This window comes from Babylonia areolata, chromosome 32 (genome assembly GCF_041734735.1).
Source record: "Babylonia areolata isolate BAREFJ2019XMU chromosome 32, ASM4173473v1, whole genome shotgun sequence".
In the NCBI taxonomy this organism is placed as follows: Eukaryota; Metazoa; Mollusca; class Gastropoda; order Neogastropoda; family Buccinidae; genus Babylonia; species Babylonia areolata.
Genome location: NC_134907.1, coordinates 21,251,664 through 21,278,935, shown reverse-complemented (window position 1 = coordinate 21,278,935; position 27,272 = coordinate 21,251,664). Strand labels below are relative to the sequence as shown.

Below are 27,272 nucleotides of genomic sequence, written 5' to 3'. Positions count from 1 at the left end.
CCCTTCCTCCCTCCTCCCTCCCTCCTCCCTTCCTTCCTCCCTCCCTCCTTCCTTCCTTCCTTCCTTCCTCCCTCCTCCCTCCCTCCTCCCTCCCTTCCTTCCTCCCTCCTCCCTCCCTCCTCCCTTCCTTCCTCCCTCCCTCCTTCCTTCCTTCCTTCCTTCCTTCCTCCCTCCCTCCTCCCTCCCTCCTCCCTTCCTTCCTCCCTCCTCCCTTCCTCCCTCCCTTCCTTCCTTCCTTATTCCTCCCTCCCTCCTTCCTCCCTTCCTCCCTCCCTTCATTCCTCCCTTCCTTCTTCCTTCCCTCCTTCCTCCCTCCTTCCTTCCTCCCTCCTTCCTCCCTCCTTCCTTCCTTCCTCCCTCCTTCCCTCCCTCCCTTCCTTCCTTCCTCCCTCCCTCCTTCCTCCCTCCCTCCCTCCTTCCTCCCTCCCTCCCTCCCTCCTTCCCTCCCTCCCTTCCTTCCTTCTTCCTTCCTTCCTCCCTTCCTTCCGCCCCGGATCCGTCATCAGGGGGGACAACAGCTATCCTCGGAGAGGAATAAAACGGTAACGAGTGTGTTATCAGGACAAGATTATCCCGGAACATCGTACACGGCTGTTGGGGATTTATCACATGTACAGGGGAAAGGTAGGGTGAAACAGAGAGAGGGGTGGGGGGAAAGGAGGTGGGGGGAGGGGGAGGGAGGGGCGGAGAGAAGACGAGGATTGGGAGGGGGAGGGTGAAGCGGGGACCGGGGGGGGGGGGGGCGGTGTAGAGGGAGATTAACGACGACGGGTATTGTAATGAATTTATCAGAGGCAGGTAGATAATGAATTATTTATGAGGGAGAGAGAGACACAGAGAGAGAGAGAGAGAGAGAGAGAGAGAGAGAGAGAGAGCGAGAGAGAAAGAGAGAGAGAGAAAGAGAGAGCGAGAGGGAGAAGAGACAGAAAGAAAGAGAGAGCGGGGAGAGAGAGAGAGCGAGAGAAAGAGGAGAGAGAGGGAAGGAGGGAGATAGAGAGAGAGAGAGAGAGAAACAGGGAAACAGAGGGAGAAAGAAACAGAGAGAGAGAGACAGAGAGAGAGAGAGAGACAGAGACACAGAGACAGACAGAGACACAGAGAGACAGAGACAGAGAGAGACAGAGACACAGAGAGAGAGACAGAGAGTTAGTTATCTGTGACAACTGGAGCAGTGACAGGTGGGGTGGGGGGAGGTAGGGTGAGGGAGGTGGGGGGTGTGGGGGTGGAGGGGAGGAGCCATATGATGTATCAGAGACAGATTGTGGGCCGTTTTCAGCAGGGCTGACACGGGGAAAGGTGATTAGCATTGAGTCGGTGTGAATAATTACACTTTGCTGGAAGCTATGGGCCCAGAAGAGATACAGCTGAACAGGCCACTGATTGGGAAAGTCATCATCATCATGCTACTCATCATCGTCATCATCATCACCATCATCACCATCATCACCACCATCATCACTATCATCATCATCATCATCATCATCATCATCATCACCATCATCACCACCATCATCATTATCATCATCACCATCATCATCATCACCATCACCATCATTGTTCTGATGATAATGATAATGATAATTACACTACTACTACTACTACTACTACTACTACTACTATTTCTTTCTTTTTTCTTCCTTCCTTCTCATTAGATTTATCATCATTATAAGATTTGTTATTGGACTGCTGCTGTTACTGTTGTAGTTGTTGTCTGTACATAACAACGATAATAATGATAATAATGATAACAATAATAATAATAATAATAATAATAATAATAATAATAATAATCAGGAGAAGAAGAAGAAGAAGAAGAAGAAGAAAAGGCAGACAGGGAGGGAGGGGGAGAAATGTTGGAAATACGGAAAGACCAAGAACAGTAAAGCTTTGTGGAGGAAGTTATTAGACTACACAGGGGAAAGAGAGAGGGGAGAGAGAGAGGGAGAGAGAGAGGGAGAGACAGACAGACAGACAAACAGAGAGAGAGAGAGAGAGAGAGAGAGAGAGAGAGAGAGAGAGATACTAGACATGAACTAGGATAATTAGGATTAAAGATACAATGAAACAAAAAGGTTGTTTATTTTCTATTCGACTAGTGTTGAGAACACTGGAAACTGTTGATAAAAACAACAACAACAACAACAACAACAACAAACAGTCCTATACTTCGTCTGTATCGAGGGGGAAAACAATGCACACACACACACACACACACACACACACACACACACACACACACACACAGCTGGCACTGTGTGAACTCTATTGACCGAGCCAGCATCATCATCTACGTTCGTGATCCCCCCACCCCACCCCCAACCCCCCTCCCCCCACCTCCCTACACACACACACACACACCTAACATCCACATCCACCCGTATCTACACGGGGGTTCCTACGTCTGTCACAGTTTCTACTCCGCTGCTTAGAGGCAGCTATACTCCGTTTTCGGGGCGTGTTCATGTTGGGTATGTTCGTGCTTCAATACCCCTCTTCCCCCCTACCCCCGCCCAGCAGCAAAGTGAGAGCTGTATGATCAATGGTTTGTCCTTTGCAATGGGAAGTCATTGACGGCTTAGTCTTTCGTGAAGGACTGTGACTCTCAAAGTAGGAGACAACAGCAAAAGCATACACAGACAATGGTTTCTCCACTGCAATGGGAGGTCATTTACAGTTCAGTCTTTCGTGAAGGGACTATGACTCTAAGATTAGGGTGCGAGATTGTGCTGGCTCTCAGTGCTGCAGCCTTGGGGGCCAGCTGGCCTTTGGGAACCATCCCAAAGCCGATTGTCCTAAAACCCTCGTGGCTGAGAGAGTGGGGACGTAACTTGGGCGCAAGACACTACTCTCCACTATAATCCAATTCTGGCCCAGATAGTCGTGGACAGCAGTTACCTCTTCTGCTGTTCTGATGGTCATGGTCGGACACGGCTGACCATCATACACCCTAGCCCCGCCCCCCCCCCCCCCCCCCCCACCCCCCACCCACCCCGGCCCCACCAATTCACCCTAACACTCCCGCACCTCCCCGCGCCCTTTCCGAACGCTGACATGAATCACGAGATCTTTATTTAACCAACGTTTTAATCAGATGTTATGCATGCGTGTGCACAGGAAAGGGATCAAGGCATTAAGCGGGGGCGCGTTGCTAACGCGTTGGTTAAGTAAGGTTCTCACGAGACACGCTGGGAAGGTGTGTGTCCGTGTTCAACCCTGCCACAAGAGCGGCTAGCCAGCTAGGTTCTCGCGAGTCAAGGCAAGGTATAGCCCTTCAGAGCAACTTTGTGCCGCGAGTCATGGCAAGGTATAGCCCTTCAGAGCAACTTTGTGCCGCGAGTCATGGCAAGGTATAGCCCTTCAGAGCAACTTTGTGCCGCGAGTCATGGCAAGGTATAGCCCTTCAGAGCAACTTTGTGCCGCGAGTCATGGCAAGGTATAGCCCTTCAGAGCAACTTTGTGCCGCGAGTCATGGCAAGGTATAGCCCTTCAGAGCAACTTTGTGCCGCGAGGTAAGGATAAAAATGACAAACTTCTACTTCTGTTTATATCCCGTTCTGTGGGATAGAATCTACTTCTGTTTATATCCCGTTCTGTGGGATAGAATGTACTTCCCGCCTGGCATTCTGTTTCGTTGTGCACACATGTGCTCCTCGCCCTCGCCATACCTGTACTCGCTCTCTCGTCACCGGAACGCAAGCGTGCTCACGATTAAGAAACATGTCTCAGGTCTGCACAGCTGTTGGCCTTGGAGATAGGAACACACACACACACACACACACACACACACACACACACACAGAAAAAAAAAAAAAAAAAAGATTTCTATTCATAACTCACCAGGCACTTGATGCTAGGATTGAACTCGGGACCCTCAGACTGACAGTCCTAAATGCTCTGAGCGGTATTGTCCCGACTGGCCTATTCCCGATTGGCCTACCAGTAAAACTGGTGACCCTGATTCGCCTTCTCTCACTCTTTTTCATCACTAACCTGATCAGTCTCTTTGTGTTGACGGTATGTGGATACCTATGTTTAATGTAACAGCTCGTGTGTGTGTGTGTGTGTGAGTGTGTGTGTGTGTGTGTGTGTGTGTGTGTGTGTGTGTGTGTTTGAGAGAGAGAGGGGAGAGAGAGAGACAGACCGACAGACAAAGAGAACGGCTCTGTAGGCTAAACGGGAGTGGCTGGCATACAGTAGGCTAAACAGGAGTAGCTGGTATACAGTAGGCTAAACGGGAATGACTGGTGTACAGTAGGCTAAACGGCAGTGGCTGGTATACAGTAGGCTAAACGGGAATGACTGGTGTACAGTAGGCTAAACGGCAGTGGCTGGTATACAGTAGGCTAAACGGAAGTGGCGGGTATACAGTAGGCTAAACGGGACAGAGTCCAGACCCTGAACAAGAGGCCACTGATATGATGTGAGGGGTTGGTATGGCGACACGATCTCAAAGAAGTAGGCTTAGCGGGGAATCAAATAGGTGAAATCGGCCCTGCTCACCTCCACCCCCCCCCCCCCTCGCCCCCCTCCCCCTCCTCCCCCGACCCCCTGTCGACTGCCATTACATGCCAGCCTGTGAAACCCTATCGACAGGACCAGCACCCCTCCCTCCCTGCCCTCCCTTCATTCACACACAACAAACAACCAGATTATCAGGTAGCAAAGCAAGCAGCCGCCGCCATCAATGGAACCTTTGTTTGTCCCCTTTGTTCTCTCTCCTCCTCCTCCCTCCCTCCCTCCCTCTCCTCTTCCTCCCTCCTTCCTCCACCTCCTCCTCCTCCACCAGCCATTCAGCCACCACACAGTCTGATTACAGGTGAACAGCTCCTGAAGAACAGGAGAAGACGAAGCAACAAAGCCTTGTGTTGTGAGTGACGCGCCACCCTCCAAGTAGTTGATCAATCAAATCAATCAGCCAGCCATCATGTTGTACCCACACCGTTGGTGGGGGGTCTAACTGGGAGCTTCCGACTTTCACAGCACAACGGAACGGGGCGTGAAAGGTCAAAAGACAACTAATAGAGAGGAACGAAACGGAACGGAAAGAAACGAAACGGAACGAAAAGAACAAAAAACCACCAAGCAAATCAATGAATAAAAGATGATAGAAAAAAAAAAATAGAAAAGACAAATTGAAATACACTAAAAGTGTCAAGGAACACACTGAAAGCAAACAAAGACCAACTGAAACGACCTGAGCAGATAATTTCACCCTCTCCAAAGTTTAAAGGAGAAAAAAGAAAAAGAAAAGACGAAATTTAATGACTGGAATGAACATGCTTGCTTGTGCAGTTAAAAGTAATGGTATGCAGCTTTTAAAGTAATGGAATCATTTGGAAGATTATAACAGATTATCGTGACGAATGCAAATTACAGAGTTACTATAACCCTCCTCTTACACCCCCTCCCACCCCCTTCCCCCGTCTCTCTCTCTCCCCTCTCTCGCCCCCCTTTTACCTCCTCAATTCCTTAATAGTTTTCTCTAACAGAACAATTAGGTTCAAACAAGTTCCTTCAGCTGCGCATGCTGCTCTGCTCAGCTTCTTCCAGGGATAGGCCGTCTTTTGAACAGACAATAAGTCATATTTTGTGATGTAACAATCATCATCATCATCATCATCTTCTTCATCAGCAGCAGCATCGCGATATTAATATCAATACCAATCACACTAAGATGATGACGGCAATAATAATAGTGATAATACATACGCTTAGCCGTTTTGTTATTTCGTAAGTTAGCTTTGCCTTTTATTTATTATTTATTTTTATTTCTTTTTATCACAACAGATTTCTCTGCGTGAAAGTCGGGCTGCTCTCCCCAGGGAGAGCGCGTCGCCACACTACAGCGCCACCCTTCTTTTTGTATTTGTTTTTCCTGCGTGCAGTTTTATTTGTTTTTGTTTTGTTTTTTCCTATCGAAGTGGAATTTTCTACAGAATTTTGCCAGGAACAACCCTTTTGTTGCCGTGGGTTCTTTTACGGGCGCTAAGTGCATGCTGCACACTCGGTTTATCGTCTCATCCGAATGACTAATTCCATTAGCTCAGTTGCTTAGTTTCTTTCAACCATTGCGCGCCTATTTTGCTCTGCAAAACAACAAGAAAAAGTGTGTACCTTAGTATAAATAGAAATGCATTATTTTTTCTCAATTAATATCGAAAAAAAGAAGAAACAAAAACACAAATTGTCCACGTAAACATGGTTCGTTCCAGTTTGCTTTGAACAACACATGCCCGATGCGCTCTCAGCCTGTTGTTCAATTTGGCTGTGCCAATGTAAACCCCTTCAATGTAAACCCTTTGTGCCAATGTAAACCCCTTGTGCCAATGTAAACCCTTCAATGTAAACCCCTTGTGCCAATGTGCCAATGTAAACCCCTTGTGCCATGTAAACCCCTTGTGCCAATTGACCAAATTGTCTCCCCGTGCCACCGTCTGACATTTCCCTGCGTTTCCCGATTTCTGGTTGTTGTTGTTGGTTGGTTGGTTGTTTGTTTGTTTGCTTGTTTGTTTGTTTAGCGATACCGTCAATAACCTGTCCCATGTTCCCATGATTATATTTTGTCTCTAAATCATTTTCATTTATCTGTTCGTTCATTCCATCTTATTATTACACTCTTTTCTGTTTTGTTTTGCTGTGCTTTCTATTTTTTGCATTTATTTTGTATTGTTTTCTTAATTGCAATGATTTTATTTCGTTTATTTCACTTCCTTTTTATCTCGTTTGGCGTTTAGTTTACGTATTTGCTTTTTATCTTAACTGTTTTGGTTTTTTGTTTATACTTAATAGAATTTCGTATTTATTGTATTTCTTTTTCTTTCTTTTTTTTCTTTTTTTTTTCTTTTCTTATCTTTGTTTTTTCTTTTTTTTGTGTTATTTTTTGTGATCTTTTTTCACGAATTCATGTTAGACCTTTTTTTCTTTATCTTTTTTTTTTTTTTTTTTTTTTAAATCTTTCGTTTCATTTAAAACTTTCGTTTCCATCTCACATTCAAAAGTGTTTTTGGTTTTTTACCCATTTATTTTATTTTATTTTATGTCATTTCCAGGCGGGTTTTTTTTTCTCTCCATCACATGGACCGTAAGCGGATTTTCTGCCGATATGTTCGAAGATTCCATCATACTCTCTCTCTCTCTCTCTCTCTCTCTCTCTGCGCGCGCGATTTTGTTCTCTTTTTTTTTTTTTTCCTTTTCGGGAAGTTTTTTTCTTATTAATTTTTTTTACAATGATTTTTTTTACATATGTGTGAGTGTAAGTTGGACGGGTGATGTCATAATGGCAGCTTTCACTGAGTGTGTTTATTAATCATTTCGCTATTTACTGTCAATGAGTATGACTTTCGCTCATTTAAAGGGCTTTGAGCTCAAATTTAATATCTACATATATATATATATATATATATATATAAGGCATTCTTCTTCTTCTTCTTTGTATTATTATTATTATTATTATTATCATCATTATTATTATTATCATTATTATTATCATGTTCGTGGTGCTTGAGAAGGAAGGAAGCTAGGTGGTATGGTCTGCAGTTTGGATCGTCAATTGTTTAGATTGTTGTAATCGGTTTTCATGTGGACTGTTGATGATGATGATGGTCTTGCCTGTTCGTGTTGCTTGTCCGTGTTCACTTGTTAGTTTTGATTGATTGGTTGATTGATTGTTGGCGAGAACACAGAACGAACAGCCACTCTATTCTCTCTCTCTCTCTCTCTCTCCGCTTTTGCAGGACAGCAAGAAAGAAAGGCGGTCAACCAGCTAGGAACGTCCAGCGCTGTCCAGTGCAGTCCACTTCAATCACTGAACCTTGTGGCTAGCTGGGACCCCAGTGAACTCCAGCTCTCTGACCACGACAGTGACAACAACAACAACAAAATGATAATAACAACCTAAAAATAAAAAAAAAAGAAAAAACCGAAAGACCTATGTGCAAACTCTACCGCAATGGCCATTGTCACCCTCCATCGAACTACCCCCGAAAGCGAAGTATGGCTTCCTACATGGCGGGGTGAAAACGGTTCATACACGTAATAGCCCACTTGTGTACATGAGATACGAGTGAACGTGGGAGTTGCAGCCCCCGACGAAAAAGAAAAAGAAGAAGAAGAAGAAGGAGAAGTCCTCCATCGAACACTCGGACATCATCGGTCAGAGGCTGCTAATCCCCCAAACCCGCCCCCCCCCCCCCACCCCACCTTCCATTTCCTCTCCCCTCCCCCTTCCCCTACCCTCCCCCTCCCTCCCACCCAGTCTGTCCTGTGTGTTGGGGGACGGAGGATGGTGGGGGCGGAGGGCGTGGGGAGGGGGGGGGGTGAGTAAGCGTGGTGGCGGAAGACGGAGGTGGTTTGGGGTGGGGTGGGGGGGGGGGAATGGGGGGGAGGGGGGGGAGGGGTCAAAGTGCTTCTGCGTTCATGGGCAAGTATAGGGAGTTTTTTTGTCTATTTCTCTTTTTTCTTTTTTCTCCTTTTTTTTTATGTGTTTTTGTTTCATTATCATCACTATCGTTTTTTGCTGTTTTTTGGTGGGTTGTTTTTTTGGTTTGTTTGGGTTTTGGGGTTTTTTGTTGTTGTTGTGTGTTTGTTAATAAACAGCACGTCCTGGCATTGTCACGTGAACAGATACAAACTCACACAGATATGACAGAGCCACACACACACACACACACACACACACACACAAGTAGACTGAGTGACTGACAAAGACGTGGAGAGAGACACACACAACGTTTTCACGAGAGCCTGGAACCTGAATGGCATGGAAAATAACACTAGAAAGAGCTGCTTGTAATTGTGTGTGTGTGTGTGTGTGTGTGTGTGTGTGTGTGTGTGTGCGTGCGTGCGTACGGTTGAGTTGGCATACACACTTGCTCATGGGCTAACGTTCGCCTCAGCATTAAAAATCAAACAGTAGCGAGGACGCAGACATTTAACAACAGAGAGAACAGGACTACCCCAATATTGCTAGCAATCCAAGTACATCGCTTTGCTCATGACGACAAGAACAGAAGAAACAGAGGGAAGAAGAAGGAGGAGGAGAAGAAGAAGAAGAAGAAGAAGAAAAGACGAAGAAGAAGGAGGAGGAGATGAAGAAGAAGAAGGAGGAGTAGGAGGAAAGAAAATGTTTTTATCTCTATAGCCCAACAGGCATCGTTCAAGTTTTCTTTGGTTCCAAACTGACCGAACTGCTATCTACTCACCAGTCATCACCAACACCATCACCAGAAGTAGCAGTAGTAGTAGCAGTAGTGGTAGGTATATCTTTTTATCATCATTATTAATTTTTTTTATCTATTTATTTATTTATTTAGTAGTAGTAGTAGTAGTAGTAGTAATGTTATTTCCATCATTATCATGAGTTGTTTTACCGCCAGAAACAGTGAATGACGTGTTCCCAAAAGACCTGTAACACTGTCATGCTGTCGTCAATCTGCCCTTTCCATTTTCACTGTTTACGGGTGTATGTGAATGCACGTGTGTATGTTTCTTCATTTCCATTCTGTTCACCAACATGAGTGGCGCGCGGGGTGTGTGTCTGGGATCATGTTACACACTGTGTTCTCCGTTCAGCACACAGGTTTCTTTCTTAAAACAACAACAACAACAACAACAACGACGAAATCAATGAATAGATTCTAGCCAATAAAAAAAAAAAAGGGGGAGGGGGGGGGAGCGAAATATTTCTTGGTACAGTGTCTAGCATCTGGACAAACGCCTCGACAATGTTGCTGAAGAAGAAGAAGAATCCACTTCGATAGGAAAAACAAATCAAAATGCACGCAGGAAAAAATACGGAAAAAAAACTGGATGGCGCTGTAGTGCAGCGACACGCTCTCCCTGGGGAGAGCAGCCCGAATTTCACACAGAGCAATCTGTTGTGATAAAAAGAAATACAAATACAAATACAAATACAAAGAAGAAGTCCTCCATCGAGCAAAACAAGAGAGAGAGAAAGACAGAAAATCTGCGTTTTATTTGCGCGCAGTAAATGACAAAGTTCCGAGTTATAAAACGGTGACTGCACTCCAGCAGAAGGCTTCCCAATACCGCAGTGCCCGTTGTGACATAAGGTAGTGTTACTAACCAGTTTGTATAAAGTTAATATCAAAAGTAAACTTTCGACCTTGTTTTTTTTTTTTGTTTTTTTTTTTTTGTTGTTGTTTTTTTTTTTGCATCTCTATTCCTTTCCCTGCTTTTAACTTAAAGAGTGTTTACGCACTTAAGTCTCCTGAAAAACGAAAGGAAATGCTATTAAAAAATAAATAAATTTAAAAAAATTTTTGTTAAAAAGAACAGAAAATAAAAGAAGACGCAGATAATATTCGTCTGGAGGTATTATTACGTCTTGTTTTAAACTTGCACGGACGTTGGCGGAGAGGAAACAGCGTGCGTGTTAGCAGACCATTGGAGCGAAGGGCATCAAGGCCGACCAGGGGGGCCATTAGCAAGGGAGGACAATGACATGCCTCAAGATCGTCATTTTGCCCTGTCGGTGCCGACAGTCACGGTGCAATATGCACGACCCCCCCTCCCCCCACCCCAAATCCCCCCCACACACACACACGCACACACTCAAACACATATGCTAGCACGCGCGCACACACACATAAATACATACATACACCCACATTCACGCACAATCGCGCACGCACGCATATGGGCATCACCGAACAATCGCGCGCGCGCGCGCACACACACACACACACACACACACACACGACACACAGAACGCTAAATGATAGTCAAGCCATTTGGAAAGAAAAAAAATAAATAAATAAAAAAACACGTGATGTACAAACGGTTCGTCTCCACATCCAACATAAGAGCGGTGGGTGGCCCAGTGGGTAATGCGCCCGCCTAGATAGCGAATGTCCATGGGTTCGATTCCCACGTACGGACTGGGATTTGTACACCACCCCACTCATCCACACACACAGACACACCCTCCACTGGACCTTGAGTGGTGATCTAGGGGCTGGTAATTCGGACAAAACGTTGAACCGAGGTCCCGTGGGACACAAATCAGCTCACACAGAAGAGAAAGATCACACGGCAAAAAACAAAACAAAACAAAACAACAACAACAACAACAAAAACAAAAAAAAACCGGGGGATTGTTCCTGGCAAAATTTTGTGGAAAAAAAATCTTTGATTGTAAAATTAATATACTTGCACACAGACAGAGGGGAAAAAAGTATATAAATAAACAGGTGGCGCTGCACTGTAGCAACGCTTTCTGCCCGAATTTCTCTCTCTCTCTCTCTCTCACACACACACACACACACACACACAAAAAGAAAAAAAAAAAGTATGATTCAATACAAACAGCTACATACTGTCATTTGTGAAAACACACACACTTTGATTATTTGATAGTTTCGTTTCACCAGTACTAACGTATGGAGCAGAAATATGGTTCCCCACTTGTGACAAAGCAGATGCTACTTTTACCTATATAACCATTGTCTCATGAACAAATTTCCTCATGAGCATGTTCATCTAAACTTTTTTAAACTAATATTAAGAGTCTACAAAAAAGCCACAAATTTAACAATACTTTTTTAAGTTTAAAAATGATTTGTTAAATAATAAAATTTTGGTTTCACATAACACAGGCAAGAGAAAATTCGTATATCAAAACTGTGTATCACAACATGCTTACAGAGGAAACAAAACAGCGAACATGGATTAATTTCGTTGAAATTATATTACAGAATTTTGGTTTAAGACACGTTTGGAATAATCAGTCAACATTCAATATTCATAGACTTAGCCACGTTACAATGAATAAACTAGAATATGGGTATGTTTTATACTGGAAGAGAAACAAATCTGAAAATAAATCTAAACTACTATTCTATAATTGAATTACTCATGAATACAGAACCGAACCTTATTTGCTTGAAGGATATCTTAATTACAATCAAAACCAATCATTGTGCAAATTAAGAATACCCTGTCATGATTTAGCAGTAGAAATAGGCCGATATTAAACAACAGAGGATGAATATCATTTCTTAGATGACTGCGGATTATACACAGAAATTAGAACAGAATTCATACAAAAGATTCAGAAATACCTTCCAAATATTACTAAACCCGATCAGCTTAATACTGGAAGAGAAACTTGTGGTACTGTTTGGGAAATTTGTCAGTAACTGCTGTCAAAAACGCCATAGCGTGCAGGAGTGATTCAATCTCTTGTTCAATATTTATCTGTTTTGTGTTGCTTTTTTGTGCGTGGTTTCATGTAACTTTGCATGCGTGTCTTATAAACCTTGTTCAGGTTTAATTGACATTAAAATTGATTCTGATTCTGATTCACTACCTCCGTTTCACCGCTTGTTAAAAACAGCAATGGCTGTTCGTCTTTCAAAAGAGAAACTATGGTACTAGTTTTGTTGTTGATAGTATTTTATTTTATTTCAATTTATTTTATTTTATTTTATTTTATTTTCTCCTCTGCTGTGTATTTTTGCTGGATTGGCTCTGTCCAGTAGAAAAAGGTGGCAGCCTCACAGTGGAAATGCTGTTCTACGCCACGGGCAGAACGCGTGCTTTCACTTTTCAGTTTCAGTTTCAATGAGTTGTCCGAGAGTATGCACTGATCGATAAGTACACGGTACACTACACCTGCTTAATTTTTAAAAAAGTATATATACATATAAATAATATTTAGAGAGAGGCAGAGACAGAGAGAGACAGACAGAGACAGACAGAGAGACAGAGTTGTAGAGACAGACTTCTGACCGACACACAACCCCACAAAGCGCCGTGAAGGCTGTGAGAGCTTACCCCATGCTGGTGTCAAACATTAACATAAAATGGAATTTGGATAATGAACAAAGAAAAGACAACAATTAGTAAGCGAATACATTAGAATATGCTTAAATAATAATAATTTAAAAAAAAGAAATTAAAAAAAAAATGTAGATGGTAAAATGGCTGGCGAGGTTCTGACTCATTCTTCTTCTTATTATTATTATAATCATCATCATTATTATTAGTTTTTCATTTATTATTATTATTATTATTATCATCATCATCATCATCATCATCATTAGCATTATTATCATTATCATTATTAGCATTATTATCATCATTATCATTTCAGAATGTGGGATCCTGTCAAAACTGTTCGGAGTTTAGAACCACCCTGACAACTGTGTTGATTTCCTGCCTTCAGTTTCTTCGGCAAGCCGTCCCATTTTCTGACCAAACACGATGTGCTCAAGGGTGTCAATAGCCTCTCTCCAAGTTGATCAACTTCAGTGGTTGATGTCAAGATGAAAAGAAAGAATCTTTATCCAACCAGTCTTGCAATGCTGCACTCTGATCAAATAGTGTCAATACGAAAACAGTGAATCGTTATCCAACAAGATTTGTCATTTTACTTTGTGTATTGACTGTTAGGAGGAAAACAAAGGATTGTTCTGCAGAAAAATAATATATTCCATGCTCAGTTATGACAGCAGCATCTCTCTCTCTCTCTCTCTCTCTCTCTCTCTCTAGGTTTGTGCATGTTTGAATGTCGACACTTTGCATGAATGTCGTGACGAACACAAAAATCCTTTATCCAACAAGAATAGTAGTTTCACACTCTGATTTCATGTCAAAGTGGGACCATGTGTTTTTTAAATAGTTATTTTTTAATATCTTTGGACAGTGTCAAGATATTTAAATATATATATATATATTCAAAAAAGAATAAAAAGAAAAAATAATTAAAAAACACGGTTGTTTATCCAAAACTGAAAATTTCTCAAGGCCTGACTAAGCGCGTTGGGTTACGCTGCTGGTCAGGCATCTGCTTGGCAGATGTGGTGTAGCGTATATGGATTTGTCCGAACGCAGTGACGCCTCCTTGAGCTACTGAAACTGAAACTGAAAATTTGTTAAGTCTTGTCAGTGTCAAGAAGAAAACAATGTTTATCCAATTAACAGGAATAATTATTGTCTATGCTTTCGGGACAGCATGATTTGAGTCTAACTGGCAATTCGCCGTTTCATAAGACAGACTAAAAAAAAAAAATGTATTATGATAATAAGATGAAATAAATGCAGATATGTTGAACCTGATATTTATTCAAGGTCACCCAGGACACATGCACCGACATGTACTTTAAAAGTACAAATGGAGGGTATAAAATGGCGCAGTCTGATCATTCTGGATGTCGTCATTATTTGCTTTGTTCATCTGTTTCTCTCTCTCTTTTTACGTAAAACATAATTGATTACAGTGAGAAAGCGAGCGAGCAAGCAAAAGAGAGAGTGAGTGTGTGTGTGTGTGTGTGTGTGTGTGTGTGTGTGTGTGTGTGTGTGTGTGTGTGTGTTTAAATAAAAGAAAACAAAAAACCAAAATACAACAACAAGAAGACTACCAGAGTGGCAACCATGCATCTGACTGTTGGAAGTGCAACTATAAACTACCATCAGATTATGTACTATTTTTTTTCTATATAATTATCCGAAAATTGTAAAGGTCTTTCTATTTCTAGTTTATTCTATTGATCTTTTTATTTTCATTTCCTGTAGCTTTGAAAGGAGGGTTCGGGTCAACATGACTGATCACTGTGACGACATAACTACACGATGTATACATAGTCATTTTTTATTGGAGTGGGGTTTACGCTTTGATGTGGAGGCTGACCGTTGATAAAGCGAAGCTGTGTGTGTGTGTGTGTGTGTGTGTGTGAAAATAAGAAAAAGGTAATACATGAAATCAACATAGTCCCCCACATACATTACAATCATTGAATCTTTATTTCCCGTCTTCTGCTAACGGCTTAGCTCTCTCTCTCTCTCTCTCTCTCTCTCTCTCTCTCTCCCTCTCTCTCTCTCACACACACACACACACACACACACACACACACACAGACACATGAATACCATTTCATAAGACAAAACACTCTGGCTCATACCCTCAGTATGCCTGTCTGTATCTGCAGAAGATAATAGTCACAAGAAAAGTGAAAGTTTGCATGGTGGGACAGTTCGATGGGGGCTGGTTCTGGCCGGGGAAAAAACAACAACTGCGTATTTTCTTTATTATAAAAAAAGAAAAAAAGAAAGAAAAAAGATGTGGCTGCCGTCTCCGCAGTTGTCATTAGTTGGTGGTAGTAACAGCAGTACCATAGTCACCCATACACCAGCTGCAGAATCCCCTCACTGCGCCCATTACTTTCCGCATTTAGTTTCTTTCTCAACTAGCAACGCACCGGATAAAACTGACATTAATTTGACAGTCATGTTCATCAAGCCGATAACTGTGGTCAAGACGGCGACGGCAATTGCAGCAGCACTATAAAATTATTATTATTATTATTATTATTATTATCATCATCATCATCATACTAGGCCGCCAGTCAGTATTTTATGATTTTTTTCAAAATCATTGTTATCGTTCTTTGTCATCATCATTGTTATTGTTGTTGTTATCATCATTTATTATCATTGTTATTGTTGTTGTTGTTATCATCATTTATTATCATTGTTATTGTTGTTGTTGTTATCATCATTTATTATCATTATTATTGGTTGTTGTTGGTATCAACAACTGCGAACGAAAAACATAAAGAAAGGAAGAGATAAAAAGAAAAAGAAAAAAAGAGAGGAAAAGTGTGTAATTTATTTCACTATCATCATGAACAACTTTTTGTTGTGTAATTTATCTCTTTGTGATTTTATACATTTTTAACGATTTATGATTTAAAAATTTTTTTACAAAGATACACAAGACAATTCATAACGACACACTGTTGTTGAATGAGAACGTGGACGTCATCAAATGATTTGCATTTATAAAATTACAGTGGGATAACCATTGTTATAAATGTGGTATAACATAGGACTGCAAGTGAGCAATTTTTTGTTGTCCAGTGAATTGCGTGCCTGTGTTTGTAACTGTGAAAACGAAAACAGAACACAATCATGATGTTCTAAACAAAATTGTACTCAAGTATAGATTTTTTTGATTTTTTTTTTTTTTTTTTTTTGTGGGGGGGTCTTTTATTTTTTACAATAGTTCACTAAAATATTTTCTTTTTCACGCGACTGCCACGCTTTTTTGTTTTTTTTTTTTGTTTTTTGTTTGTTTGTTTTTTTTGTTTGTTTGTTTGTTGTTTTGAGGTGTGTATGAGGTTTGGATTCCCTGAATTTGTAACAAGCTTTTCATGTCTCAACTCCAGAATAGCCCAGCGTCCATCATCACAGTGCAATACCTTTTGTAAAGTAACAAACAACAGCAATATTTATTTTTAGTGGTGATAATAACGATGATAAAATAATAGGAAAATGTATGCAGATAAAATAAATAACAATGACAACAGTAACAATAATAATATCAGAATAATGATGACAATAATAATAATAAGAAGCAGAAATGTTAATGATATTAACAATAACACGCGCTCAAACACAAGCACTACTGAGATAATACTAATAAAATTTTCTAACCCTTTTCCCTTTTTTTTTTTTTTGTTGTTGTTGTTGTTGTTGTTTGTTGTTCGTTTTTTGTTGTTGTTTTTTACGTTTTAGTGTGCGGTTTTCGGAGGGCGGTGCGGGGTGGGTTCTTTCTCTTGGTTGGATTTTACAAATGGAATTTTTTTTTTTAATAAAAAAAAAAACGCCTACATAACCATAGCAGAAAATAAACTGTATATCACTAAGAAGTTCTATCCTTCCTACCCACCCTACACACCCTCCACACACACACACACACACACACACACACACACCTTCGGTGACTAATACAAAAACTCCTCGGCACATTGATCTGAGTCCGAGTCAAACTGGTTTGGAAGTCATTGAACGCAAAGCAGTGTGTGTGGGCGGGAGGCAATAAGAGAGGGATTGGAAGGGTAAAGAGAGGCAGAGGAGGGGGGGGGGTGGAGGTGGGAAATGGATACACCCCCCACAACACCCCCACCCACCCCGCCCCCCATCCCCCCGCCATCTGCCCTGTTTGGAGTTGTCGTCCCGCGCTACGATGTTTGTCATTTACGGCGGGGTTTGGGGAGGGGAATTTGGCCAATGTCTGTCTGTCCGGTTTCTTGTTGTTGTTTGGTTTTTGTTTTTCTTGTTTGGTTTTGTGTGTGTGTGTGTGTGTGTGTGTGTGTGTGTTTGTTTCTTTCTTTTTTTTTTACCACATACATGGATGTGCTGTTGACAGGCAGGGAATTATATTCAAACAGCTCTCCAGTTTTGCATTTTGACAACAGCAACAAAATGTATTACTTTTTTTTTTCTTAAATAAGAATGCCTACGCATTATCCTTTTGATCCAATATTATTCTTACCATTACACATTGTCATTGTTGTGGGGGGTTTTTTGTTTGTTTTTTTGTTTTGTTTTGTTTTCTTCTTCTTATCATCATTACTCTTGGAAACAGCGGTATAATATTGTTATTATCTTTCTTTGTTTCAGTATCGTTGTTTTATAGATATTATTGCTGTTGTGTTGTTTTGTTATTGTTGCTGTTGTTCCACTTGTTTTCATTTCAAAATGCGTTATCCCTTGCCAGTAGGTCGATTTATTTTGTGAGCCTTTGCCAGTAGGTCGGATTTATTTTGTGAGCCTTTGCCAGTAGGTCGGTTTTATTTTGTGAGCCTTTGCCAGTAGGTCGGTTTTATTTTGTGAGCCTTTGCCAGTAGGTCGGATTTATTTTGTGAGCCTTTGCCAGTAGGTCGGATTTATTTTGTGAGCCTTTGCCAGTAGGTCGATTTTATTTTGTGAGCGTGGAAGAAAGAGAGAGAAAGGGTTAACGTGTGGGTGGGTGGGGGAGGAGTGGGGGAGAGGGAAATAATCAGATTGAACATTAACAGCAATAGCAGTTATAATAGTATCACAAATAAAGACACGATTAACCAAAGAAAACACAAATGAAATAACTAACTAAATAATAAACAAATAACTAAGTAACTAACTAACCAAATAAATAAATAAATAAATGTGTGATTTCACAAAACAATACAAAAGCAACAAACGCTGAACACTGCATTGGGTTTTTTCACATTCAGGGCGCGCGCACACACACACTCACACACACACACACCTTTAATCTCTTATATACGGGTACAGAATTTTATTTCGTAATTATTCCCTTCTCGCTCTATCCCATTATATATTTTATAGCCGTTTGGTAATTATTATTCTATTTTGTTTATTCGTTTATTTATTTATTTATTCATTTTTTATTTGTATTCTTATTCTTGTTCTTGTTATTTTCGTTACTATTATTATCGCCATGATTATTATTACCATCATTGCTATTGTTGTTGTTATTGTTGTTGGTGTTTTATGAAATACACAGAAGTAATGTTTCCCCGTTTGCCATTTGAAGGAATATCACACCATACAACACAACACAAATAATGTAACACAGCACAACACAAACAAAAAAAGGGGGAAAAAAAAGAAAAGAAAAGGCGATAATAAAATATCCCGTAGAAATAAAACAATATGCATGAATAGCATTCTGAAATACTGAAATAAGTTTAAAAGAACTTCTACGTCAATCTAAATAAACCAAAGTGTCTTTCTCAATAGCGACAGTAATTAAAATGACAGATTATAATTCCATCTCTGAAGTAACACACTGAAATGATATAAACAGAAAAAAAGGAAAAATTAAAAGAAAAAAAACCCCAAAACTAGAATAAAACTGACTAAATTAATACAGCTGACGTGCAGCAAGTTTTATGCATTGAAAGGAACAGATGAAACAGTTCCCGAAAAACAAAGAAAATAATTAGTAAAAAGAAATTATAATCTAAAAAATATATTTTTAAAAAAATTAAAAAGGTCAGATGTAACAGTTTATAGCCTACATATATTAATTCACAATTCTTGTCACCAATTCACACGTTATTCAAAACCCAATCCCTCTCCGCACGCACACACACACACACACACACACACGCTGACTTAATTTTCTTTTCTTTTTTTAAATCAAACAGGAATTAAGAGCAAAGAAAGAAATCAGAGAGAGAGAGACAGAGACAGAGACAGAGAGAGAGAGAGAGAGAGAGAGAGAGAGAGAATCAAACAGGAATATGGTATTTTACTTTTGATGATGATTTTTTTTTTAAACTGTCTGTGACCCCCAAGTTGACTTGTACAGATATACGAACTGGTTTTCACCTGGATGTCGGTTGGGGTTCAGTTTTGTTGGGTTTTTTCTTTTCTTTTTTGTTTTTTTTTCAGTTTTTTTGTGTGTGTTTTTTCGTTTTTTTTCTGGGGTTTTTGTTTGTTTTGGTTTTTTTTGTTTTTTGGGGGTTTTTTTGTTTTTGACTCACTTGTTGTTGTTTTTTTGTTGTTGTTTATTTTTTGGGGGTTTTTTGTTGGTTTTTTTGTTTTAAACCATGTCACGTATGCATCCATACTCTGTTTTCCACAGTGTTTATGGTAAGAATGTTCGCATTTCCATACCACACCGACCGCTGACATAGAATAATGGATTACGGGATCTTTAACGTGCGTATATATATATTTTTTTAATCTTCTACATGTGTACTACATATGTATACTGCACACGAAGCGGGTTCAGGAACTAACAGGTCTGCACATAATGTTGACTTGGTATACTGGAACAATTTCCACCTTTCACCCACCAGGCGTAGTGAGTGGGATTCGAACCTAAACCATCTTCAGACTGAAAGTCCAACAATCTACCCACTCTGCTGCTGCTCCCGTCAAAGATGATGATGTTGATGCTAATGGTGATATCATCATGAAGGTAATGATGATGTTGATGCTAATGGTGATGAGCATCATGAAGGTGATGATGATAATACTGCACCATGTGGATGATTAACAGATGCATGTTTGAGTTACAGATGCACGAAAGGCTAGCAGTGGTATGGCTACAGATGTTTGACTTACAGATGATATGCATGGCATACAGGCTCATGGCCAACAGATGTGTATAATATAACATTATTGTAAGGCTTCTGGATGTATGATGAAACACTGATGCGTCACTAATAGATTCACGTATAATGTACGAGCCATTGTATTATTTATTATTAATTTATTCATCATTAATACGATACGCCATACATCTCTCTCTCTCACACACACACACACACACACACACACACACACACACACACACACAGCGAGGAAGTGCACAAAAAGCACACTGTTTTCCGAAGAAGATAATAAAATACCCCCCCAACCACTCCCCCCCCCACCTCACCCCCCCCTCTCTCTCTCTCTCTCTCTCCCGCTCTCTCCTTTAGCTCACAATCCCCCTTTTTCCCCCTGGCGCGAGAATCGAAACAAAAAGCCATTATTTGAACGGGCGGTGCTATACCCAGAGCAGTATCTGTGAGTTTATAAAGTCAGAGAGACTCGGAGACAGAGAGACAGACAGTCGGACAGAGAGAGACAAGAGACAGAGACTTTAGGAGAGAGACAGACACAAAGCGAAGCAACAGACAAAAACAAAATATTTCAGTGTGTGTCAGCTCGGCAGACAAGACAGACAGGAAGAAGAAGAAAAAACAACAAATCAAAAACATCATCATCATCATCGTCATCATCATCATCATCATCATCAAAAATAAACCGAAAAAGAAGTCCTGCTTTTGTTCTGCTGTTTGTGAGTGCAAGTATCATTTGTTTTCGGAATACAGATTTCATTGAACCGAGAAGACGGTCATGCGTGCATGTATTCTTTTATGTTTTCTGAATGAAGATTTCATTAAATCAAGAAGGAAAAGGTCTTGTTCTTGCTTGCTTCTTTATATGTGCATGTATGATATTGTTTTCTGAATTAAAACAAATAGTTTCAAACCAAGATAAAGAAGAAGAAGATGAAGAAACAACTACAAAACAAATAAAAACAACACCAACAACACAACACAAAAGAACACTGCCACCCCCACCACCCTACACACACCATCCATCCACCCAACACCCTACACACACACACACACACACACACACACACACACAGTACAGTCCAGTTCACTTGCCTACAATGGACATCCACGGGTAGAATGAAGGCGGTTCCCCCTCAGTACCAGCCACCTTGGTGCAGGGGCTCATGGAGTCCGTCCGGCCCTGTCCCTGTGGAGGAAGACAGTTGGCCTGCACCTCCCCGCACCCGTCCCCGAAGCGCATGCCGGCCATGTTCATGTTGGGGTAGAAGGAGGTCCGGTTGGGCTGCAGCCCCATCCGGAAGTCGTGGTTCCTCTGCTGAAGAGCCTCCATGCGACAGGCGTCAGCCGCCTGGTAGGAGTTCATGGCGGCGGCGTAGTAGGACCTCGGGGAGCGGTAGTTGGAGGTGGGGCAGATCTCCGGGATGTTCAGGAAGTGCTCCATGTAGCCCGTGGCGGCGTTCACGTTGACGTTCTCCGCGGCCGCGGCCGCCGCTGCAGCATGGTGCATGTCTTCGGCCCGACCTCCGGGGCCTGTGTGCCCGTGTGTGCCCGGGTGTCTGAGGGGGAGGTAGGAGTTCATAGCGGAGAGGTCCAGGGACGTAATGGTGGCGGTGGGGGGTGAGCTTTGTCACCTGACAGGGGAGAGGAGGAGGTAGTGGTGGTGGTGGAGAGGACAGTCAACTCACTCACTTCCTGTAATGGTCAGTCAATAGGAGTCCTCCGTTAGCTGAGGTGCTGAGATGTGCGCTTCACGTCCCCGACTCTCTCTCTCTCTCTCTCTCTTTATATTTTTTAAAGTCTTGTTCCCGCCTGTCTGGATCAGTTCGTTGCGTGTCAGTCGATTGGGTTTTTTTTTTTTCTTTCTTTCTTTCTTCTTTTTTCTTTCTTTCTTTCTTCTTTTTTCTTTGTTTCTTTTTCCTTCTTTTTCCCCCACAAACCGCTTTTGAACTACAGTGTCACTGTGTGTCTGCGCACTGTCTTGGCACGAAGCAACTGTATGTTTTTCTTCTCTTTTTTTCTTTTTCTTTTTTGTTTCTTTTCTTTTTCTAAGGGAAACCAAATTGATGATTATAATAAATGATCCAAGTCACAGTATTCACAGCTTGATCTTCAGCACCACACTACCACGCACTTTGAAGTGAATAAAAAGAAGATTCTGGCTTGTGGATTTAAAAAAATTGAAAACGGTTAAAAATAAAACAAAATAAAATCAGTCACTGAATGACAGTAACCTTTCCCCCTCCGTCTATCTCTCTCTTCTTCTTTTTTTTCTTTTTTTTTTAAAAGAACGCTGCTCAGACCAAAAACAAAAAGGGGGGTGGGAAAGTTAGGGTTTTTTTTTGTTTGTTTGTTTTTTGTTTTTCTTTTTTTCTCCGTAACACAATTTAGGCTGAAATGTTGTTACACAATCAAAACAAAGACCTGAATTTTCTTCTTTAAAAAAAGAACAAACAACAATAATAACATTAAGAAATCAACATTACAACTTGTTGTCACTGGCAAACAAAAGAAAAAGACGGAGGGAAACAACGAAACCAACCAAACAAAAAAACAAAAAAACCAAAAAACCTGCCGAAGTGTTCAATGTTGAGGTAAGGACTGGAAACTGAACCAAGTGGCGGTGAACTGACGCTGACGGCAAGCGGCACTAAGTCAGAGAGAAAACGGCCCTGGAAACAATTAGTTTCTCCTTACAACTAAACAAAAAACAAACGGGCTGTGGCAAAAAAGGGGCTCGTAGGCCACGACGACGACGACGACGACGACGTCAACAACAACAGTGGGAACAAGTCCCGCGAGTCACAGCGGAACACACGAAGGGAGCAGTGGTGTCGGCACGGGAGGCTTGACAAGCACAGCACAACAAGATGTACACATCACACAACTCCTCGCTTACTGCTGTATGTACACCTCCTACATCAAACCCACACTTGTCTACCCCTCCCCTGCCGCCTTCCTTCCTTCCTTCCTTCCTTCCTTTCTTCCTTTCTTTCCTCTTGTCCTCCTCAACAACACACCTCTGACGTCAAGTTCACAAAGGCTGATGAAGAAGAAAAACCATCACCACCACAAAAATCAAATGACATCGGAAAGCACACAAAACCGAGAGCGGAGAGCGACGGAACAAACCCCGAAATCTTCTTTAACTAGTGACACATGATCTCTCTCTGTCTTTCTCCTTTTTTGTTTTTGTTTCTTTTTTTCTTTTATTTATTATTAATTCGTTTGCAGGACACCCCCTTATTGTTTCTAACCTCTCAGGTGGCAGTGTAGGCTGGGCGGCCAGTGGTTGAGGTCAGTGGGAATTAAGTGGCGATGCGACGCCCATCCACTGCGGTAGTAAAGGCAAGTTATGTGAAGTCCGCTTTTGCAGCCCGCCGACAGTTAACCGGCGACCCAATGGCTTTCGGGCGGAGCTTTGGGTCGTAACAACCCCCCTCGCTCTAATAAAAAATTTTCTCGCAGCACAAACTCTCCCTCCCTCCTTCCTTCCTTCCTTCCCCCCCTCTCTCTGTCTCTCTTTACCCTGGGTGGGTGGGAGGTGGTGGTGGTGAGAGCTGAGATAGTGTAGTAGGTTTGAAGACTTGTAACTGTAACGTCGCGGCTTTTGTGGCTCTCCCAGTTTTTTCAAACCCTCTCTCTCACTTAGCTTGCCGTATTTTTCCGCTCACTGTCTCTGTCTCTGTCTCTCTCTCTCTCTCTCTCTGACACACTGTTTTGTAGTTTTGCCTAATTTCTCGTTTCCACCCCCCCCTTTCAGCTAAAACTATGCCTTGTTGTGAAGAAAGGTGGAAGAGGAACGCCCCTTGGCTGTTGAAGGAGGAGTAAAACGTCGTGTTGTTCCTTTCTTATCTGCCCTCGTTGTCCCTTTCTCAACTGTCCCTGTCCTGTCCCGCTCTCGATCTAGTAGACAATAATACCGCACTTTCTGATTTTTGCCTCCAGCCCAAGATACCGTTTCCAAAGTGTCCTTAAAAACGCCGGCGGAATGCCAGTTTGTTTTCCTGCGGCTTTTCTGTCTCTCTCGCCTCTCTCTCTTTCTCTCTCTCTCCTGACAGCGCTGTGTGTGCAACGAGAGGCGGTTTGCAGTGTGTTGCGGCAGTCCCTGATGACAATGATAGGCCGATGATGATGATGATGACGACGACGTCAACTGGCAGCGGCAAGGCAGGACGCAAGCTGTGTCGTGTCGTGGCGAAGTGGCAGTTATGTCTTCCTCCCGTTATTTAGGCCCTCTGTAAGCATCAATAGAGAGAAAATTATTTTAGCCCCCACAAAATCATTCAGACGGCCAGCCCCCTTCACCTCGCTTCCCCTTCAGGTCTTTTACTTCCCCCAGGGGGGCGGGGAGGTGGGGGAGGGGAGGGGGGAAGCTGCCAGCACATTAGCCGCGCCTCCGCCAATCAGAACGCCCCGCGCTGACCCAGTGTGACCTCCAGGGCCTGGAGCGTGGCGGGAGCGCGTCAGCTTGAGCCTTACAACTTGACTGGCTGCGGCCACCTACCCCCTGCCACCATCCCCAGCCAGAAAAGCGCGAAGAAAGCAGTTCTTCAACTCTCTTCCCGCTGTTCCGCAAGCAGTGAGCGTTGCCGACAGCGGCCCTTTCGCCCACGGTGGTTGGAAGCCGGCGCCATCGATTGGCGCAGAGCTCCCCTGTCACTTTCTGCCACCGCCGTCTCTCCGCCGCTCTGTGCACGTGGGGAGCGCGCGCGGAGGGGGGGCCGGCGCTACGGGCCGTCCAATGACAGAGCGCGGAGAGCACGAGGCGGCGTGCGGCTGGAAGGGAGACAACTTGCACGCCCTCCTCCCAGACAGCCCTGTCTGTCTCTCCGTGTGACGGCGCCGACAATCAATGGAGCAGCGTGTGGTGCTGGCCACCACAGTCGGCCAAGTGGCAGTGGGAGCTGAAAAGGGAGAGGGGGGGCCACTTCTTGATTATGGAAAGACGGTTGTTCCAAGCCTTGGGGTGATTAAACGTTGAGCAGCGCTGCCTAACGGAAAAAGCTGAGCCAATGCATCAATAACTCCCTCAAGGGATGTACATTTTATCCGTCAATTTTTCTTTCTTTCTTTCTTTGTTATTTTCTTTCTTCCCTTCTTGTATCTCTCACTGTCTCTCTTTTTTCTTCTTTCAAAAGATGAACGTCACGAGGAAAAAAACAACTGAACAACACCAACAAAAACCTATCGATTCCGAAACGCTAAACTGCACAAGGTAAGTGGGACACAGTGCGGTTGTCTCTCTCATGCTCTCTCTCTCTCTGTCTCTGTCTCTCTCTCTGTGAGGAGACAGACTGACAGACATCGGTCGGAGTGATATGACGAAACCAACGTTCAAGCCGATGAACTGCTTTGGGAAGAAGAAAGGTTGGACGGGTGGCTTCGCGCACTATCACCGCAACCTACTTGGTCTTTCTGCCTTGGGGTTAGTCCGATGACTGGTAGACTTGCAGCATTACCAAGGCGGTAGCTAAGTTATTGAGAGGCCTGTTGCCAACTCGACATGAAGTGCTCGGGACAAAGATCTCTTGTCTCGGACAACGGACGGATTGGACAAAAGGCAAGGCGGGACTGGACTGGTACACTACTGACACGGGTGTATGATCGTGGATCTGAGGCTTTCTAGGCAGAGAGTTCGAACAGTTGTGTTCAGTGAATAGATAACAGGCGACTATGGGGAGGAATAGTCAGCCTGGCCTATTCCGGTTTGGTATGATCTCTCTCTCTCTCTCTCTCTCTCTCTCTCTCTCTAGCAGTGGTATGGTGTTTTTAGTTTTTGTTTTTTAATGTATTTGTTTACTTATCTCTTGACAGTTTGATTTATATATATATATAAAAACAAAAAAAACAAAAAACAAAAAAACAACAACAAAACACACACACACACACACACACACACACACACACACACACACACACACACACACACACACACACACACACACACACACAACCCGGAGTCGCTTTCGTCTTGGTATAACTTTCCCAAGAGATGCTTCAAATCATGGAGTACGTACCAGAGCTTTCTTCTTCTTCTTCTTCTCTCTTTCATCTTTTGCTTTCAGTGACTTCATCTCGCATCAATAAAAATGATATCGTTTCACGATCTCTTTCCGATAAAACAGTGTATCAAGCGCGCCCATCGCTTTCTGGTCGGTCTATAAAAAAAAAGAAGAAAAAAAAAGAAGAAGAAATAAATTTTAAAAAAACATTTCGTCAGGTGCCATGAATGTGTCATCATCAAAGACCGCCTTCGGAACGGTTTTATATTCTATTTTATTTTTCTGGGTTGGCTTCTTTTCACTGGTTTCGGTTCACCAGCAGTTGAAGTTGTTGTTGTTGTGTTGTTGTTGTTGTTGTGCGTGTGACACCGTGACTTTCTTTGAATGAGGAACACGGACCACTACACTCATCATTGTGATCTTTGAGGGGTGGGGTGGGGGGATGAGAGAGAGAGACACAGAGAGAGAGAGAGAGAGAGAGAGAGAGACAGAGAGAGAGAGAGAGAGAGAGAGAGAGAATAAAAATCATCTTGAACAAATATGTAAATGGGTCGGGGGAGAGAGGAGTGGGAGTGTGGACAAGGTGCAGGGAGGAATGTTTCAATGAAAAAGAATAAATAAATCGAGTAAGAACAACAAAAAGAGAGAGAGAGAGAGATCCATTCTGGTTGTATACATCCCTCCCTCCCTCCCTCCCTTCCTCCCTACCTTCCGATTACACAAGTCTTATTTTATGTCCACGAATTTTGTGGCCCCCACAGCTGTTCTCAAGCTGGGGTTGTTTGTTGTTGTTGTTGTTGTTGTTGTTTTTTATTATTTGTTTGGGGGCTTTTTTTTTGGGGGGGGGGGGGGGTGGTTTTATTTTAAACTGACCAGCTAACTAGCTTAACTGAAAGGTTAACTTCCCCACCCTGTCAAGCAATTAACCCTGTAAATTGTACTATACACGACAGAAAGAGGTGTGTAATTTACAGGCTCTGTCAGCTGACAATGACAACAGCAGCACAACACCATCAGCAACAAATAAAATGCATAAATAAATAAATAAATGACTAAATAAATGAACTGAGTGAGTGAATAAAAATCACGACCATTCCAATGTGGCGCACATGAACGGCCTTCCCCGTGTGTCCCGTAGCTCTCAGTATGACTGTGGACTCTTGGACAAGACACTGAATTACCGAAACAAAAATGCAAGATTGCCATTTAGCTTTTCTCTCTCCCTTCCGTCTTCATTTCGCTTCAGATCTATTCCTGTTTGACTCCGGGGTGTTGTTTCCCCCCCCTTGAAACTGGAATACACTGACTCCGAATGGATTATAAAGAAATAAAGAGAAATGAATGAATGATAAACAAATAAATAAATAGTAAAACAAAAGAGAAA

General features: G+C 42.4%; 1 protein-coding gene across 1 annotated transcript in view; it reads right to left on the bottom strand.

Moving 5' to 3' along the window:
• Positions 1–24,074, bottom strand: part of LOC143276682 (uncharacterized) — a 112,067-nt gene extending 87,993 nt beyond the window's left edge. The window contains exons 1-2 of the mRNA XM_076581317.1: positions 22,455–24,074; positions 20,979–22,041 (exon numbers count right to left, since the gene is read on the bottom strand). Of these exons, the coding sequence (XP_076437432.1) occupies positions 20,979–21,465 (487 nt within the window). The 5' untranslated portion in view covers positions 21,466–22,041; positions 22,455–24,074. The remainder of the gene's footprint in view (positions 1–20,978; positions 22,042–22,454) is intronic.
• Between the last annotated feature and the right edge of the window lie 3,198 nt (positions 24,075–27,272).